A 16,713-nucleotide genomic window follows, 5' to 3' on the forward strand; every position below is an offset into this window, starting at 1 on the left:
TAGGCTACAATGCAACATTATAGTCATTGGCGTCATATTCCGGTGATAGAACGCTGGGTTTTCTGTCCTTTGATATTTACTATAGGCCCATGTTGCCTTGCCACTTTTTCTATTTCTTTGCTCATCGACACTTCCTGTCTCATGGATACATGGTGTCGGGTGTCTTACCAGTAGTAGCCAATGGAAAATTACAATTAGGCAGGGTTTTAACTCCACATCTGGCAAAATACAGAATGTTTTGTTGCTTCTTTCCTGGAGGTGGTATAATCATCTTGCATATGCACCAGCATCAATAATCTCTTTAGTTTACACAAAACAGCTCTAGAGGGCGGCATAGATCCATTAAATATTTTATCTTTACGCAATTGGACGATAATTCAAAACAGTTTAACAATGTTTTCCTTCCTTAACTAAGGGTCTTTATTTGTTCAACAGATCATGAAGATGCGTTCAACAAACAAAAGTATTTTAAAGAGCTTTAATGAGGCACATCAAATACAATTATTAAAATCAGAGATGTCATCTTCGAGTCAAGCAATTGCTTTATCATTTATTATATGTTGAGGTATATTTTACTTTTTACAGTGATATGTATTTTTTTTTACTATACAGAATAAAAATATAAAACGCAACATGCAACAATTTCAATAGTTTTACTGAGTTACAGTTAATAAGGAAATCAGTCAATTGAAATTTATTTGGCCCTAATCTATGGATTTCACATGACTGGGCAGGGGCACAACCATGGGTGGGCCTGACCTTGGCTGGAGCCAGGTCCAGCCAATCAGAATTAGTTTTTCCCCACAAAAGGGCTTTATTACAGACAAAAATACTCCTGTTTCATCAGCTATCCGGCTGGTCTCAGACGATCCAGCAGGTGAAGAAGCTGGGCTGGCGTGGTTACACGTGGTCTGTGGTTGTGAAGGCAGTTGGACGTACTGCCAAATTCTCTAAAAAGATGTTGGAGGTGAAATTGACATTCAAACCTCTGGCAATAGCTCTGGGGGACATTCCTGCAGTCAGCATGCCAATTGGACGTACTGCCAAAGCAATGCAGGTGTAGAAGCACGGTGACTAGGAAAAACTCCATCAAAACTTTGACATCTGTGGCAGTACTGTGATAGAAAACTGCACATTTTAGTGGCCTTTTATTGCCAGCACAAGGTGCACCTTTGTAATGATCATGCGGTTTAATCTGCTGCTTGACAATCCATCCACCTGATAGGTGTGGCATATTTTGGCAAAAGGAGAAATGCCAATTAACAGGAATGTAAACAAATGTGCACACAAAATTGGAGAGAAGTAAGCTTTTTGTACTTATGGACCATTTCTGGGATCTCTTACTTCAGCTCATGGAACCAAAACTTAACAAAAAAATAAATGCAAAATGTAAAGTATATTTGACAAGAGCCCGTACAGCTCTTCAAAACCGTTTATTGTACACAGTTGTTCTACAGAGATTTCTGTCCACATCATTCAGTCCAGCGTCACATTTATAGTGTTGGGGAGTAGTGAACTATCTATGTAGTTCAACTAGTAATTTTACTCTATTTTGCAGTAGCTTGGTGGTAGTTGAACTAAATTCAAATCTTTGTAGTGTTTTCAGTAGTTGGTTACTTTTTTTGCCATGTAGTGGTGTAGCTAACTCCTGGAACTGCACACCACTTTTATAAATAAAAGATGGGTGAAGTAGGCAATAATTTCCAGGCTTTTTTGGCATCAGACCTGCTTCATTCAAATCAAATGAATTTATATAGCCCTTCTTACATCAGCTGATATCTCAAAGTGCTGTACAGAACCCAGCCTAAAACCCCAAACAGCAAGCAATGCAGGTGTAGAAGCACGGTGGCTAGGAGTAACTCCATAGAAAAGGCCAAAACCTAGAAAGAAACCTAGAGGAACCAGGCTGTGAGGGGTGGCCAGTCCTCTGGCTGGCTTACCAGGTGGAGATTATAACAGAACATGACCAAGATGTTCAAATGTTCATAAATGACCAGCATGGTCAAATAATAATAATCACAGTAGTTGTCGAGGGTGCAACAGGTCAGCACCTCTACTGCTCCTGCTGTCTCTAGAGAGTTGACACAGCAGATCTGGGACAGGTAGCACGTCCGGTGAACAGGTCAGGGTTCCATAGCTGCAGGCAGAACAGTTGAAACTGAAGCAGCAGCACAGCCATTCACACTTGAAACGTGTTTAATAAGCTAAATTACACATCGTTACCATATGACCCCAAAGTGATTGGTTCTTGCAATTTGTAGTCTAAATCATATCAGATTTACGTTTCTACAAAGTAGTTTAGATTAAATTTGTGTTAACTTTGAAAAAGTAACTTTAGTTACATAATAAAAATATCATTTAAGGGTGGCTTTAGTGCACCTTACCAATTTCTTCACACTGGAAGAAGTTCGCTTGGTAAACTAAACTCAGCAAAAAAAGAAAATGTCCCTTTTTCGGGACCCTGTCTTTCAAAGATAATTCGTAAAAATCCAAATAACTTCACAGATCTTCATTGTAAAGGGTTTAAACACGGTTTTCCATGCTTGTTCAATGAATGATAAACAATTAATGAACATGCACCTGTGGAACGGTCATTAAGACACTAACAGCTTGCAGACAGTAGGCAATTAAGGTCACAGTTATGAAAACTTAGGACACGAAAGAGACCGTTCTACTGACTCTGAAAAACAGCAAAAGAAAAATGCCCAGGGTCCCTGCTCATCTGTGTGAACGCGCCTTAGGCATGCTGCAAGGAGGCATGAGGACTGCAGATGTAGCCAGGACAATAAATTGCAATGTCCTTACTGTGAGACGCCTAAAACAGTGTTACAGGACGGACAGCTGATCGTCCTCGCAGTGGCAGACCACGTGTAACAACACCTGCACAGGACAATGCATCACACCTGCGGGACAAGTACAGGATGGCAACAACTGCCCGAGTTACACTAGGAACGCACAATCAGTGCTCAGACTGTCCGCAATAGGCTGAGAAAGGCTGGACTGAGAGCTTGTATGCCTGTTGTAAGGCAGATCCTCACCAGACATCACCGGCAACAACGTTGCCTATGGGCACAAACCCACCGTAGCTGGACCAGACAAAACTGGCAAAAAGTGCTCTTCACTGACGAGTCACGGTTTTGTCTCACCAGGGGTGATGGTCGGATTCACATTTATCGTCGAAGGATACCTGGCCCGGGTATACTGGAAGGATATTGACCTCATTCCGTCAGTAGAGGATGCCTGGTTATTCTTTAAAAAAGTGCTTTCCTCACCATCTTAAATAAGCATGCGCCATTCAAAAAAAAATGAGAACCAGGAACAGATATAGCCCTTGGTTCACTCCAGACCTGACTGCCCTTGACCAGCACAAAAACAAAAACATACTGTGGCATACTGCATTAGCATCGAACAGCTCCCGCGATATGCAACTTTTCTGGGAAGTTAGGAACCAATATATACAGGCAGTTAGGAAAGCAAAGGCTAGCTTTTTTCAAGCAGAAATTTAAATCCTGTAGCACAAACTCCAAAAAGTTCTGGTACACTGTAAAGTCCATGGAGAAAAAGAGCACCTCCTCCCAGCTGCCCGCTACACTGAGGCTAGGAAGCACTGTCACCACCAATAAATCCACAATAATTGAGAATTTCAATAAGCATTTTTTCTACAGCTGGCCATGCTTTCCACCCGGCTACCCCTACCCCGGTTAACAGCCCTGCACCCCCCACAGCAACTTGCCCAAGCCTCTCCCATTTCTCCTTCACCCAAATTCAGATTGCTGATGTTCTGAATGAGCTGCTAAATCTGGACCCCTACAAATCAGCAGGGCAAGACAATCTGGACCCTCTCTTTCTAAAAATATCCCCTGAAATGGTTGCAACCCCTATTACTAGCCTGTTTAACCTGTCGCATCGTCTGAGATCCCCAAAGATTGGAAAGCTGCCGCGGTCATCCCCCTCTTCAAAAGGGTAGACACTCTAGACCCAAACTGCTACAGACCTATATCTATCCTACCCCGCCTTTCTAAGGTCTTCGAAAGCCAAGTTAACAAACAGATCACCGACCATTTCGAATCCCACCGTACCTTCTTCACTATGCAATCTGGTTTCCGAGCTGGTCATGGGTGCACCTAAGCCACGCTCAAGATCCTAAACGATATAATCGCCATCGATAAGAGACAATACTGTGCAGCTGTATTCATCGACCTGACCAATGCTTTCGACTCTGTCAATCACCACATTCTTGTCAGCAGACTCAACAGCCTTGGTTTCTCAAATGACTGCCTCGCCTGGTTCACAACTACTTCTCAGATCGATTTGACACACTGAACTCTGAGAGCCTGTCGTCCGGACCTCCGGCAGTCTCTATGGGGGTGCCACAGGGTTCAATTCTCGGGCCGACTATTCTCTGTATACATCAATGATGTCGCTCTTGCCGTTGATGATTCTCTGATGCACCTCTACGCAGACGACACCATTCTGTATACTTCTGGCCCTTCTTTGGACACTGTGTTAACTAACCTCCAGATGAGCTTCAATGCCATACAACTCTCTTTCCATGGCCTCCAACTGCTCTTAAATGCAAGTAAAACTAAATGCATGCTCTTCAACCGATCGCTGCCCACAACTGCCCACCCGTCCAGCATCACTACTCTGGACAGCTCTGACTTGGAATATGTGGACAACTACAAATACCTATGTGTCTGGTTAGACTGAAAACTCTCCTTCCAGACTAACATTAAGCATCTCCAATCCAAAATGAAATCTAGAATTGGCTTCCTATTTCGCAATGAAGCTTCCTTCACTCATGCTGCCAAACAAACATACCCTTGTTAAACTGACTATCCTACCTACTATCCTAAATTGTAATTATTTCACCACTATGACCTATTTATTGCTTTACCTCCCTAATTTTACTACATTTGCACACACTGTATATTTTTCTATTGTGTTGACTGCACATTTCTTTATCCCATGTGTAACTGTGCTGTTTTTGTTCGCACTGCTTTGCCTTATCTTGGCCACGTCGAAGTTGTAAGTGAGAACTTGTTCTTAACTGGCCTTCCTGGTTAAATAAAAATGTGAAATAAAATATTTTTTTTAAACAGCAAGATCTGGCAAATCTGGTGAAGTCCATGAGGAGATGCACTTCAGTACTTAATGCAGCTGGTGGCCACACCAGATACTGACTGTTACTTTTGACACCCCCTTTGTTCAGGGACACATTATTCCATCTGTTAGTCACATGTCTGTGGAACTTGTTCAGTTTGTGTCTCAGTTGTTGAATCTTATATCCGTATAAATATTTACACATGTTAAGTTTCCTGAAAATAAACGCAGTCGACAGTGAGAAGAAGCTTCTTTTTTTGTTTTTGCTTAGTAGCTTCCCCAACACCATCTATAGACATACTATGGGGGCTATCCAGGGGAAATTGTTGCGAAGGAACTGCGGTATAGGCACTACTATGGCTTACCAAGACTCAAGGCTAACCCATCTTCTGGACCTGTCCGTTTCGGTTCACTTTGATAAATAACTTGAAGAGAAGAAATTCTTGTAACCTCAATAAATAAATTAAAATTGACCTGGCTGTACATTCAGCTACTTTCCATGGGATACATGCATTTCACTACGTTAGATTTATGGACTGAAAAGAATGGTCGCTGTTGTAAGAATGCCAGTCACCCATGTATTGGTGTTGACCTTTTGAGACCAAACAGGGAAGAATGAAAGTGAAACAGATGTATTGTCTGACAGTTTGTTAGTGTCAGATATTGATTGTATTATAGTACATTTACAAAATCCTATTAGTGGAAATTTCAATAAAACTATGTTGCTAAGCCACACCTGACAGAATTTGTGGGGTGGGCTGTACAGCAACCAAGGTGGTCCCTGTTATCCTTGGCAGTTTGTTTCTCTACTGTATGCATGTATGATTGTTAGCATTTTTTCTGTAAAAGAGCATTCCACATGAATCATATAAATTCCTATATTGTTAACAATTGTATTAGCTATGATCAGAAGCAAAAGTGGCACAGTATCCTGGAAGTAATTTAGTAGGATTCTCCCAGTCAGTGTGAAGAGACCAGTCTCTCACTGTATGCTGCCCAGTTAGTGTGAGTGAGGGATCTTCAGCCACTGTGGGCATAATCATCACTATAGGGCATGTACCACTGTCCACATCCTTTCCTGGCCACCTCTCACAACAACACGAGCCTTTGAGAGAGAGATTTTGTTGTTGTTATAATAATAATAATAATAATAATAAAAAACAAAAATGAAGTCACAGCTTGACACAATGCGATGAGATGTGTAACCGAACAAACACACCAAACACAACATCTGGTATACGGTCATGTCACTATCGGTGTCATTCAGTGAGGAACTTTTTGACGTTGTTGTGGGTGCCATTTTGCTCCATGTGAGCCCTGCTCCGGGGGAAGAAGTCGGCGCGGAGAAGACGATAAAAGTAGATCAGGATCATGGTGTTCATGAGAGTCATGGTAACCAGGAAGTAGCCTCCTTTGTCCATCCAGGAGTAGTTCTGGACGATGTAATATGTGAGGTAGAACTGTGCGCTGAGGCGGAAGACGATGTAGGTGAAGAGGTTGAGGAACTTATTGATTTGGTACAGAGGTGACGACTGCTGTGATGCTAGCTTCAGCATTAGCCTCAAATGCAGGGTGACACTGTTAACCTCCACAAAGAGAGCCACCACAGCACCGGCCACGTAGAGGTGCGAGTACAGAGAATACAGGAAGCACCAGAGCACCTGAGGAAGGAAAGGACAGAGAGAAAGTAGTTAATATATACCAATGGCACTCTGCCGCCTTACTGCTGTAAGGCAATTGGGATACTGTAATCTTTGCAATAGTAAAACTGGGGAAAAATTGACCATTTATATTGAATATACTGTATGAGTAATGGCTTACCAAAAAAACACTAATCAACCAATTAGTGGTCAGAATATTGGGACAAATACTACATGACCAAAAGTATGTGGACAACTGCTTGTCGAACATCTCATTCCAAAATCATGAGCATTAATATGGAGTTGATCCATTTGCTGCTATAACAGCCTACACTCTTCTGGGAAGGCTTTCCATTAGATGTTGGAACATTGCTGCAGGGACTTGCTTCCATTCAGTCACAAGAGCATTAGTGAAGTCCGGTACTGATGTTGGGCGATTAGGCCTGGCTCGCAGTCGGCATTCGAATTCATCCCAAAGGTGTTTGATAGGGGTTGAGGTCAGGGCTCTGCAGGCCAGTCAAGTTCTTCCACACTGATCGACAAACCATTCTGTATGGACCTCGCTATGTGCACGGGAGCATTGTCATGCTGAAACAGGAAAGGGCCTTCCCCAAACGGTTGCCACAAAGTTTGAAGCACAGAATCTGGCAGGGGTGGGCAATTCCAGTCCTCGGGGGCCTGTTTGGGGTCACAGTTTTGCCCCAGCGAATACACCAGACTCCAATAATCACCTAAACACGAACTTCAGTTTAGAATGCAATTTGATTAAATCAGCTGTGTTTGCTAGGGATGGAGAAAAAAAGTGTGACAATCAGGACCCTGAGGACTGGAGTTGCCCACCCCTGAAAATCATTGTATGCTGTAGCATTAAGGTTTCCCTTCACTGGAAATCAGGGGCAAGCCCGAACCATGAAAAACCACCCAGACAATTATTCCTCCTCCACCAAACTTTACAGTTGGCACTATGCATTTGGGCAGGTAGCCTTCTCCTGGCATCCACCAAACCCAGATGTATCCGTCGGACTGCCAGACGATGAATCGTGATTCATCACTCCAGAGAACGTGCTTCCACTGCTCCAGAGTCCAATGGTGGCGAGCTTTACACCACTCCAGCCAACACTTGGCATTGCGCATGGTGATCTTAGGCCATGAAATCCCATTTAATGAAGCTCCTGATGAACAGTTTGTGTGCTGACGTTGCTTACAGAGGTAGTTTGGAACTCAATAGAGAGTGTTGCAACCGAGCACAGACGATTTTTACACGCTACGAGCTTCAGCACTTGGCGGTCCCGTTCTGTGAGCCATTGTTGCTCCTAGACGTTTCCACTTCACAATAACAGTACTTACAGTTGACTGGGGCAGCTCTAGCAGGGCAGACATTTGACAAACTGACTTGATGGAAAGGTGGCATCCTATGACGGTGCCACGTTGAAAGTCACTGAGCTCTTCAATAAGACTATTCTACTGCCAATGTTTGTTTATGGAGAGTGCATGGCTGTGTGCTCGATTTTATACACCTGTCAGCAATGTGTGGCTTAAATAGCAGAATCCACTAATTTGAAGGGGTGTCCACATACATTTGTATATATAGTGTACACTGACTAATCGGAGACACAGGGAAGCTCAGCTCAATGTGTGCCTCAGATCAGTGGCATGGTGGATTGTTTGCCTGCAGTCAGGGATAGGCACACAGGAGTGTTCATTTAGATTACAGAATAGGCCCGCATTGTGGTACCTTTAAAATGTCACTACTGACACAGTAAAATCCCCCTAGGAGGAGTGTGATTCCTCTTAGCACCATACAATATTAAGATGTCATCTGCAAAATTCCTTCACAGCTCACATTGTTTCAATTCACTTCACTTCACTTAGCTTGAAGTGAAACAAAGCGTGAGCGCAGCGATCAGTCTATTTTCACAAGGTCATAAAATAAAACCAGTGAATTAAAATATTGCATCTAACCTTCAGACACAATCTAGCAGTAGCTGCTGTAACAAAACCAAAAATATATAATTTAAAAAAGGCCATATTTTAATTCTTACCAGGTACAAACTCAAAAAGGTAAATTATCTTACCAGAACATGATGAATTAAGAACTCCCAGGATCCTCTTGCATGTCCAGTTAGAATGATGTCACCTGCATCTTGTACAAAGTATCCTGTCAAAGGAGAGTAAAGAGCAATGCCTCAGTCGAGGACTTTTGAGCATTCTAAATGAAATGGTATTCATCACAAACAGGTGTAGACTTAGTGAAATGCTTACTTATGGGCCCTTCCCAACAATGCCAAGAAAAAAATTCCATTGTTTTACTTTTAGATGTGTGTATTGTTAGACACGCTACACCCACAAACATCTGCTAAATGTGTGTATGTGACCAATAAAATGTGATTTGAAAAGTAAAACGCGTAATAATAAATACACAATGAGTAATGATAACTTTGCTATATACACGGGATACCAGTACAGAGTTGATCTAAGAGCTATCTAATCTTAGGCCACGTTCCAACGTGCATTCCAGCATACCCGTTTGAATGCATGCCCAATACATTGCTTCATTCAAATTCTATGCTAGTGTGGATATTGGAACAGAGATTCTATTTCTATGGATTACTTATCAAGGTCCAAACAACAGAGGAGGGAGGCCATCTACATGGTTGATAACAGTAGTACCATAAACAAAATAGTCAGGACTTCCCTGTCCTTACATATATCAGCGGAGAAAAATATATTGGACCGTACTGGCATAGTCCATCCTGATTATCAGCACCATGGACATGTGTTACACTTTAAAGGAAAACCGCTTTGGACTGCATTTCAAAAATGAGTGGTGTGAACCTCTATAAATGGCAATCTGTCTCAATGGAATGGAAGGTTTGCGACTGTCAGGCTGGCTCTCCTCAGACCTGCAGCTTCAGTTACATGCATGCGACACACAAAATAATAACATCAACACTAGTCACATCTCATCATCACATCTTTCAGCAGGGCTGTTGACTGCTGGGTCTTTAGGGGATTCATTTTGGTGCCCATAGCAATCCGAAGGTGTGGCCCATCCCCTATTTGACCCCGGTGAGATGGGCGGATCTTCATTGCTCATTCTCTCAATCTGGCTGCCACTGAAAGGTCGGAGAGTATTTCCCCAGGATAACCCCCAGGATATCCCAGCTATTATTAGGAACGAAAGTAGCTGTCAAGCTCAGGATCCACTCCATGCCTTTTAACTTAAAAAAAGAAAAATGGATCAAGCCAGACTGAAGCCATTACAACAAAAAGTTGAAGTGTTTACAGACCCCCCACAATGAACCCCACTCCATTTGTTGTCACGGCTTTCCTTGTGGAAGAGAGGAGCGGACCAAAATGCAGCGTGGTTGTTAATCATTTTATTTTAATAAAGAACTATACAATTAAACTAACAAAATAACAAACATGCGAAAACCTAAAACAGCCCTATCTGGTGCAAAACACAGAGACAGGAACAATCACCCACAAACACACAGTGAAACCCAGGCTACCTAAATATGGTTCCCAATCAGAGACAATGACTAACACCTGCCTCTGATTGAGAACCATATCAGGCCAGACATAGAAATAGACAAACAAGACATCCAACATAGAATGCCCACTCAGATCACACCCTGACCAACCAAAACATAGAAACATACAAAGTAAACTATGGCCAGGGCGTGACATTTGTGGTCAATGTTAATGAATACCCAGTTTACCTTTAATTAACCCTTTCACACACAGGTCTTTTAGCAGCCATCTTAAAGGGGTAGTGACTGACCTGATGAGATGCAGATGAGCATGTAGGCCGGGGCCGTGTAGAAAGAGTGAATGTTGGTTACCAACTCAGGCGAAATGATCACACTGGAGAGGACAGGGATACATGGTTATGGACAGAAGTCGGAGTTCCTCTCATTCAGACACAGGGCTCAATGTGGAGCAGGCTTTGCCAAACTTGGTCCTGTTGGCCCGTTTTGGTTTTTGCTCTAGCACTACACAGCTGATTCAAATGACAAAATCATCGTTAAGCTTTGATTATTTGAAAATCAGCTGTGTAGTGCTAGGGCAAAAAACTAAAGCGTGCAACCAGGGGAGGCCCCAGGAGCAAGTTTGGTAAACCCTGCTGTAGAGAATAGCCTGACTAAGCACACACTTAATATAATGATCTGGTAACAGCGATTCTTCTGCTTCTTTACAAGATGCTTTGTGCCTTCACAAGGTCAATAGCAAAGTCTACGGTGAGACAGTACATTCCCCTGATAATGCATGACCTGATGATTTCTAGCAGGTCAGGGTGAACACGTATGGCAATAATGAAGTGAACTACATGAACAGCAGCTTGTCGAATATAACTGCTTTCACTTTATAAAACATCTATTACTAGCCTAAATTGTATAGCCTGCCATGTCCGCTATGCAAGTACTGTGTAATATATATATATATATATATATATATATATATACACTACTAGTCAAAAGTCTGGACACCTACTCATTCAAGGGTCCTTTACTTTTTTTTAACTGTCTACATTGTAGAATAATAGCGAAGACATCAAAACTATGAAATAACATATGGAATCGTAACCTAAAAACAAAACAAAAAAAGTGTTAAATCAATATTTCAGATTTGAGATTTTTCAAAGTGGCCACCCTTTGCCTTGGTGACAGCTTTGCACACTCTTGGCATTTGCTCAACCAGCTTCATGAGGTAGTCACCTGGAATGCATTTCAATTAATAGGTGTGCCTTAAAGTTAATTTGTGGAATTTCTTTCCTTCTCAATGCATTTGAGCCAATCAGTTGTGTTGTGACAAGGTAGGGGTGGTACACAGAATATATTATGGCAAGAACAGCTCAAATAAGCAAAGTGAAACAATGCATCGTTACTTTAAGACATGAAGGTCAGTCAATACCGAAAATCAAGAACTTTGAATGTTTGTTCGAGTTCAGTCGCTATGATGAAACTGGCACTCATGAGGACCGCCACAGGAAACGAACACGCAGAGTTACATCTGCTGCAGAGGATAAATCCAAATTAATGCTTCACAGAGATCAAGTAACAGACATCTCAACATCAACTGCTCGGAGGAGACTGCATGAATCAGGCCTTTATGGTCAAATTGCTGCAAAGAAACCACTACTAAATGACACCAATAAGAATAAAAGACTTGCTTGGGCCAAGAAACACAAGCAATGGACATTAGACCAGTGGAAATCTGTCCTTTGGTCTGGTTAGTCCAAATTTGAGATTTTTGGTTGCAACTGCTGTGTCTTTGTGAAACACAGACTAGGTGAACAGATGATTGCCGAATGTGTGGTTCCCACCATGAAGCATGGAGGTGGTGGTGTGATGGTGCTTTGCTGGTGACAGTCAGATTTATTTAGATCAGCAAAGGGTGGCTACTTTGAAGAATCCCAAATGTAAAATATATTTTGATTTGTTCACCACTTTTTTACTACATGACATGTTATTTCATAGTTTGTCTTCACCATTATTCTACAATGTAGAAAATAGTCAACATTAAGAAGAACCCTTGAGTAGGTGTGTCCTAACCTTTGACTGGTACTGTATATCTATTTGTACTACAAAAACAGTGTGTGTAACATCATGTGTTATGGCTCCGATCTGGCACTAAATGGAGGATTGATTTGCAATCCTTCAGAAGTCCCCACCTCACATAACAGCTTTTACAACAGTCATCTAGCCAGCAGGTCTTTCCAGTTTACCTACTTGCTCTCTTCGAAAATGGGCTACATCACCATTCTCATGAGTGGATATTTTTTTAAAATCTTTAGCATGACACTAATTTATTTAGGCTAATTGACTTGAGTGGATTCAAGAATTTGTAACTTTTCTTATGTCAAAACAGATGTGCCTACTAAACTTCCACAATCTGATTAAGGCTCTGTCTTTGCGGACTCAATATCTGCCTCATTTGCAATAAACTGACACAGATAGTTATTAACTACACAGGGGAACATTTACTGCCCTAATCAGCTACTCTAAACTACAAGCATAAAATTAACATCTCACGGCCTAGTGTCGCAGAGCTCAATAAGTATTTGTTTCCTGAGAAGGCCATTGGGTAGGCTGTACTGTGGCATTTCCCTCCCAACTTGAGAATTCCTTAGTCTCCTCACATCTTCCTGTCTGAACATGCTCATCACTCTCCTCCTCCTCTCCCCTGTCAGTGACTGTTACAGCTCCACACACCCCTACATAACACATCATGTGGATCCACTGTGAATGAACAATGGTGTCCCAGTGCAGAGAGTGACTCACCAGGTCACAGCCCAAGTCCCTGTCAGGAGGGAGTGGACCATAGAGACCGAGAGGTTCCTCCACTTCCAGGAGCGGAAGTCATCCACCGCTACCGCTTTGGGCACAGGCAGATTCTGTAGTAGTCGGTGGGCCACCCGGAACATCAGAGCCCACACCAACACAGACAGTCCAGGGTGTCGCTGCAACACAGGAAGCAAGACCTCCATCTTCTCCTCCCCCTCTCCTTTTTACTCTCTTCCTTGTTGTGCTTCGTCTGTTTCGCGTCAGCTGCTCCTCTCCACGGCTCTTCTCACGCCTCCACGGTCAGTGGGAGAATGTGTGAGGGGAGTGTTCTCAGGACAGTCACAGTTCCAGGGGTTTGAAGGGAGTTGTTTTTAGAGATGCGGTCTTTACCCCTCGTGCTCGTTTCAGAACTACTCGGAGAATAGGCGCAGAGTTTCTCACGCTTTCCACTACTTCCCGGGCTCAGAGAGGGGAGACTATCTAGGGCTCCCTTAAAAACAGCTCAGTCAATTCTACAGATCTTTTCCCCCCTCTCGTAGTGTGTTGCCACTCAACCAGTCTGCTTGTGTCTGACTATGACTAGAGAGAAGGGGGAGTGGTGGAGAGGGAGTGGTGTGGGTGGCCTGCTTCCAGAAAACCAGAGAATCAAGGAGGGGCCACATCTTACTTAACACAAACAAGAAAGTTGAACTATATGACAGGGCTAAAAACATTATTAGGGTATAGAGTGTAACGTTGTAACTTAAATCATTACTAGGAAACAATGTTTTTTGTTGTTTCTCTGGATAAATAGTCACCGTCACAGAGCAGGCTGTATAAAATGTGAATTTGAAGTGTGATATACAGTCAACTTTGACTGAGTTTGGTGGTAACCACAGAGACCACAGCTCTGAAACTCTCACTAAAATGGAAAAGCAAATCAACTAATTAATTTAGCCTAACAGCCAACTAACACTCCCTCACTTACTGAGAAACTGTGCTGCTCCATAAACCACTGTCTTGTTCTCCCCCCTACACTTTTCCCATAAACAGAGCACACACTCCCCACAGCTGGCCTCTCTGGTCCAGTTGGGGAAGTGAGGGGGGAACAGTGGCAACATACCAGGGCCTGAACACTACTACATGTGGTGTATTCATTAGGGCAAACCGTAGCAAAATATGTGGGGGGGGGGGGGGGGGGGATCTACATTTGTTATTGGACAAGTTCAGGTTAGTCCCTCCTTTTTGCCTAACCCATGTCCACATGCCTTTTACATTCAGCCCTGTGTGTACAACATGTTACACGTGTCAATTACAAGCCCCCACATACAGTACAAAGCAAATACTAAGTGGTTAAATTCATTAGTTCAATGTCTCAACATGCCTTCAAAACAACAGTGGCTTTCTCTGTCGCTTTATGAAGACTATATGTAATTAGGGATTTGGAGGAATGCATAAAAGTTATGAAGATGCATATGTAGGATATAAAGCATGATGTTGTTGCAGACCCTGTGTAATGTGGGGGATTTGATAGATAAATAGTTCAAGGGTATGGGCACTCAAACCTGAAACATACTTACAGCTCTTGATCCATAGAATTTGAACTAAAGCACAACACCCCCACTCTCGTCCTCCTTTCATACAATAACCTTCACAAGGTCAAGGAGAAATTCCTGAATGGTACAAAATGCCAAGATTGTATACACAAGGCAGGCCTACTTGGAAGCCCCAACCTTAATTACAATTGCACACACCTGCTGCTGACAGGGCAACAGGGGTGTGTTCAAGAACTAACCTGTTGCACTTGTATTGATAATGCTATTGTAGTTAAAACAGCCATTCACTCAGTGCCATTCTCTCTTAGACCCATTATGTTATCATTAGCCCTTACAATCTTGGTATTCAAGACTTTAGTACACTGGCACCCTAATTAAGCCAAAATGTGGTTGTGTCTAGTCTCCATGTTATTTTGGTATGTTGCTCATTCCCAGAGATTCAAATTTCAACATGGACACATGAAAACTAAGTCTAGGGTTAAGTGGAGAGAATAGGACAATGAGTCCCTTAAACTAGGGTTGAATATTGACAGAAATAAATCTGCCACATATCAGTTTGCAAACAATGAATTTTAAAAAAATGAGTTAATAAAGCTGCATGCAATCATGGTTTATTTTTGCTTTATTGAGTAAGGCAGCTCCAAAATGCAGGTGTTTCAGCCTAGCTCAGTGCTTGTTTGTGGTGGTGGGGCAGCCAGCGAAAAATACGAAGCGTAGGGGTTGGTAATGTTCTCTAGTTGTGCCGTGATTGGGTCAGTGTTCTGTCATTCACAAGGACACTACATTACTGCAAAATCTATAGGTAAAGCTTGAAAATTCAAGCCCCTTGGGGGCTGCCATAGAGTTACATTAGAAGTGCCCATCCAAGAAGGCTCAAGGTCATTGGCCACAGATAAAATGATGTCAAATCCCGTTATATCTACCGTAGCTTTGATTGGACTGATCATGCTCATCATTCTTTCAAAATCTTAGCTAGCAAGCTAGCAGTCATTATCATGAATCAAGTTGACAATCTACTTGCAAATCCTTTTCAAGCTTTTTCAATATGAAGGGAAATTAAGTAAAAATGTATCGCTGCTCATCGGCCATTGGACATAAACATTACACAACAAGTTGGAAATCGCAAATTCAACTAGGATTGGTTTGGAAGGAATCAGCGGCTAACTGCAAGCGTTGCAAAGCAATCATTAACCTGCTAATCAATGGAGTTGGTGTGTGGTCCAAGTCTGGGTTTAAGGGTCTCTTTTTCAAGCTTAAAAGGATAAACATTCAACACGATGGGCCAGAAAAGGTTGAATACATTGGCCATGTTGTCAATCCAGCATGACTCCTGCCATGTTCAAAACAACTGGGAAATCTCAGACTTCAGTGAGTTCAAGACAACTGGGAACTCGGGAAAAAAAGAGCTCCGACTGGGAAAATAAGTTTTGAACGGTCATCAAACTCAGAATTCCAAGTCGGGAACTCTGGCCTCTTTCTAGAGTTCCTACCTGAAGATCCCTGACATCATGATTCAACATTGTTTTTTTTCTCAAGTTCCCAGTTGCCTTGAAAGCACCATAAATCCAGAGAATGCTAGACTTTGATGACAAAGTTAGATGACAAAATTTGCCAACGAAGGACTGAGGAGCCACCTTCCTGTTCAAGTGAGCACAGCACAACAAAGTGAGTCCAAAAATGTCTTGTATGCTGCTGCATAAATTATATACAGTACATTCGGAAAGTATTCAGACCCCTTTACTTTTCCCACATTATGGGACGTTACAGCATTATTCTAAAATGGATTAAATACATACAAATCCTCATCAATCTACACACAATACCCCATTATGACAAAGTGAAAACAGGTTTTTAGAAATACCTTATTTACGTAAGTATTCAGACCCTGTGCTATGAAACTCGAAATTGAGCTCAGGTGCATCCCGTTTCCATTGATCATCCTTGAGATGTTTCTACAACTTGATTGGAGTCCACCTGTGGTAAATTCAATTGAAATTCAATTGAAATCCTCTCAGCTGCCCACTGCACTGAGGCTAGGTAACACGGTCACCACCGATAAATCCATGATTATTGAAAACTTCAACAAGCATTTCTCAACGGCTGGCCATGCCTTCCGCCTGGCTACTCCAACCTCGGCCAATAGCTCCG

The 16,713-nt window shown here is 42.4% G+C and overlaps 1 protein-coding gene across 1 annotated transcript; it reads right to left on the reverse strand.

The window, feature by feature from the left end:
• Window positions 1-464: 464 nt before the first annotated feature.
• LOC135552920 (TLC domain-containing protein 1-like) lies at window positions 465-13,614 on the reverse strand. Its single transcript, XM_064984862.1, has 4 exons — window positions 13,028-13,614; window positions 10,528-10,610; window positions 8,819-8,901; window positions 465-6,764 (listed from the first exon to the last, which is right to left on the reverse strand). Exons 1-4 carry the CDS (start codon window positions 13,231-13,233, stop codon window positions 6,363-6,365), a joined length of 774 nt encoding a protein of 257 aa, XP_064840934.1. The 5' UTR covers window positions 13,234-13,614; the 3' UTR covers window positions 465-6,362.
• Between the last annotated feature and the right edge of the window lie 3,099 nt (window positions 13,615-16,713).

The sequence above is a fragment of the Oncorhynchus masou genome, chromosome 13 (assembly GCF_036934945.1).
Source record: "Oncorhynchus masou masou isolate Uvic2021 chromosome 13, UVic_Omas_1.1, whole genome shotgun sequence".
In the NCBI taxonomy this organism is placed as follows: Eukaryota; Metazoa; Chordata; class Actinopteri; order Salmoniformes; family Salmonidae; genus Oncorhynchus; species Oncorhynchus masou.

Bases quoted from the DNA above. Each gene is read 5' to 3' on its own strand.
- LOC135552920 (XM_064984862.1), bottom strand. From the start codon at position 13,233: ATGGAGGTCTTGCTTCCTGTGTTGCAGCGACACCCTGGACTGTCTGTG. The intron at 10,611-13,027 runs GTGAGTCACTCT...TGTCCTCTCCAG, and splicing joins GGGACTTGGGCTGTGACCTG to TGTGATCATTTCGCCTGAGT. The intron at 8,902-10,527 runs GTCAGTCACTAC...CTCCTTTGACAG, and splicing joins GCTCATCTGCATCTCATCAG to GATACTTTGTACAAGATGCA.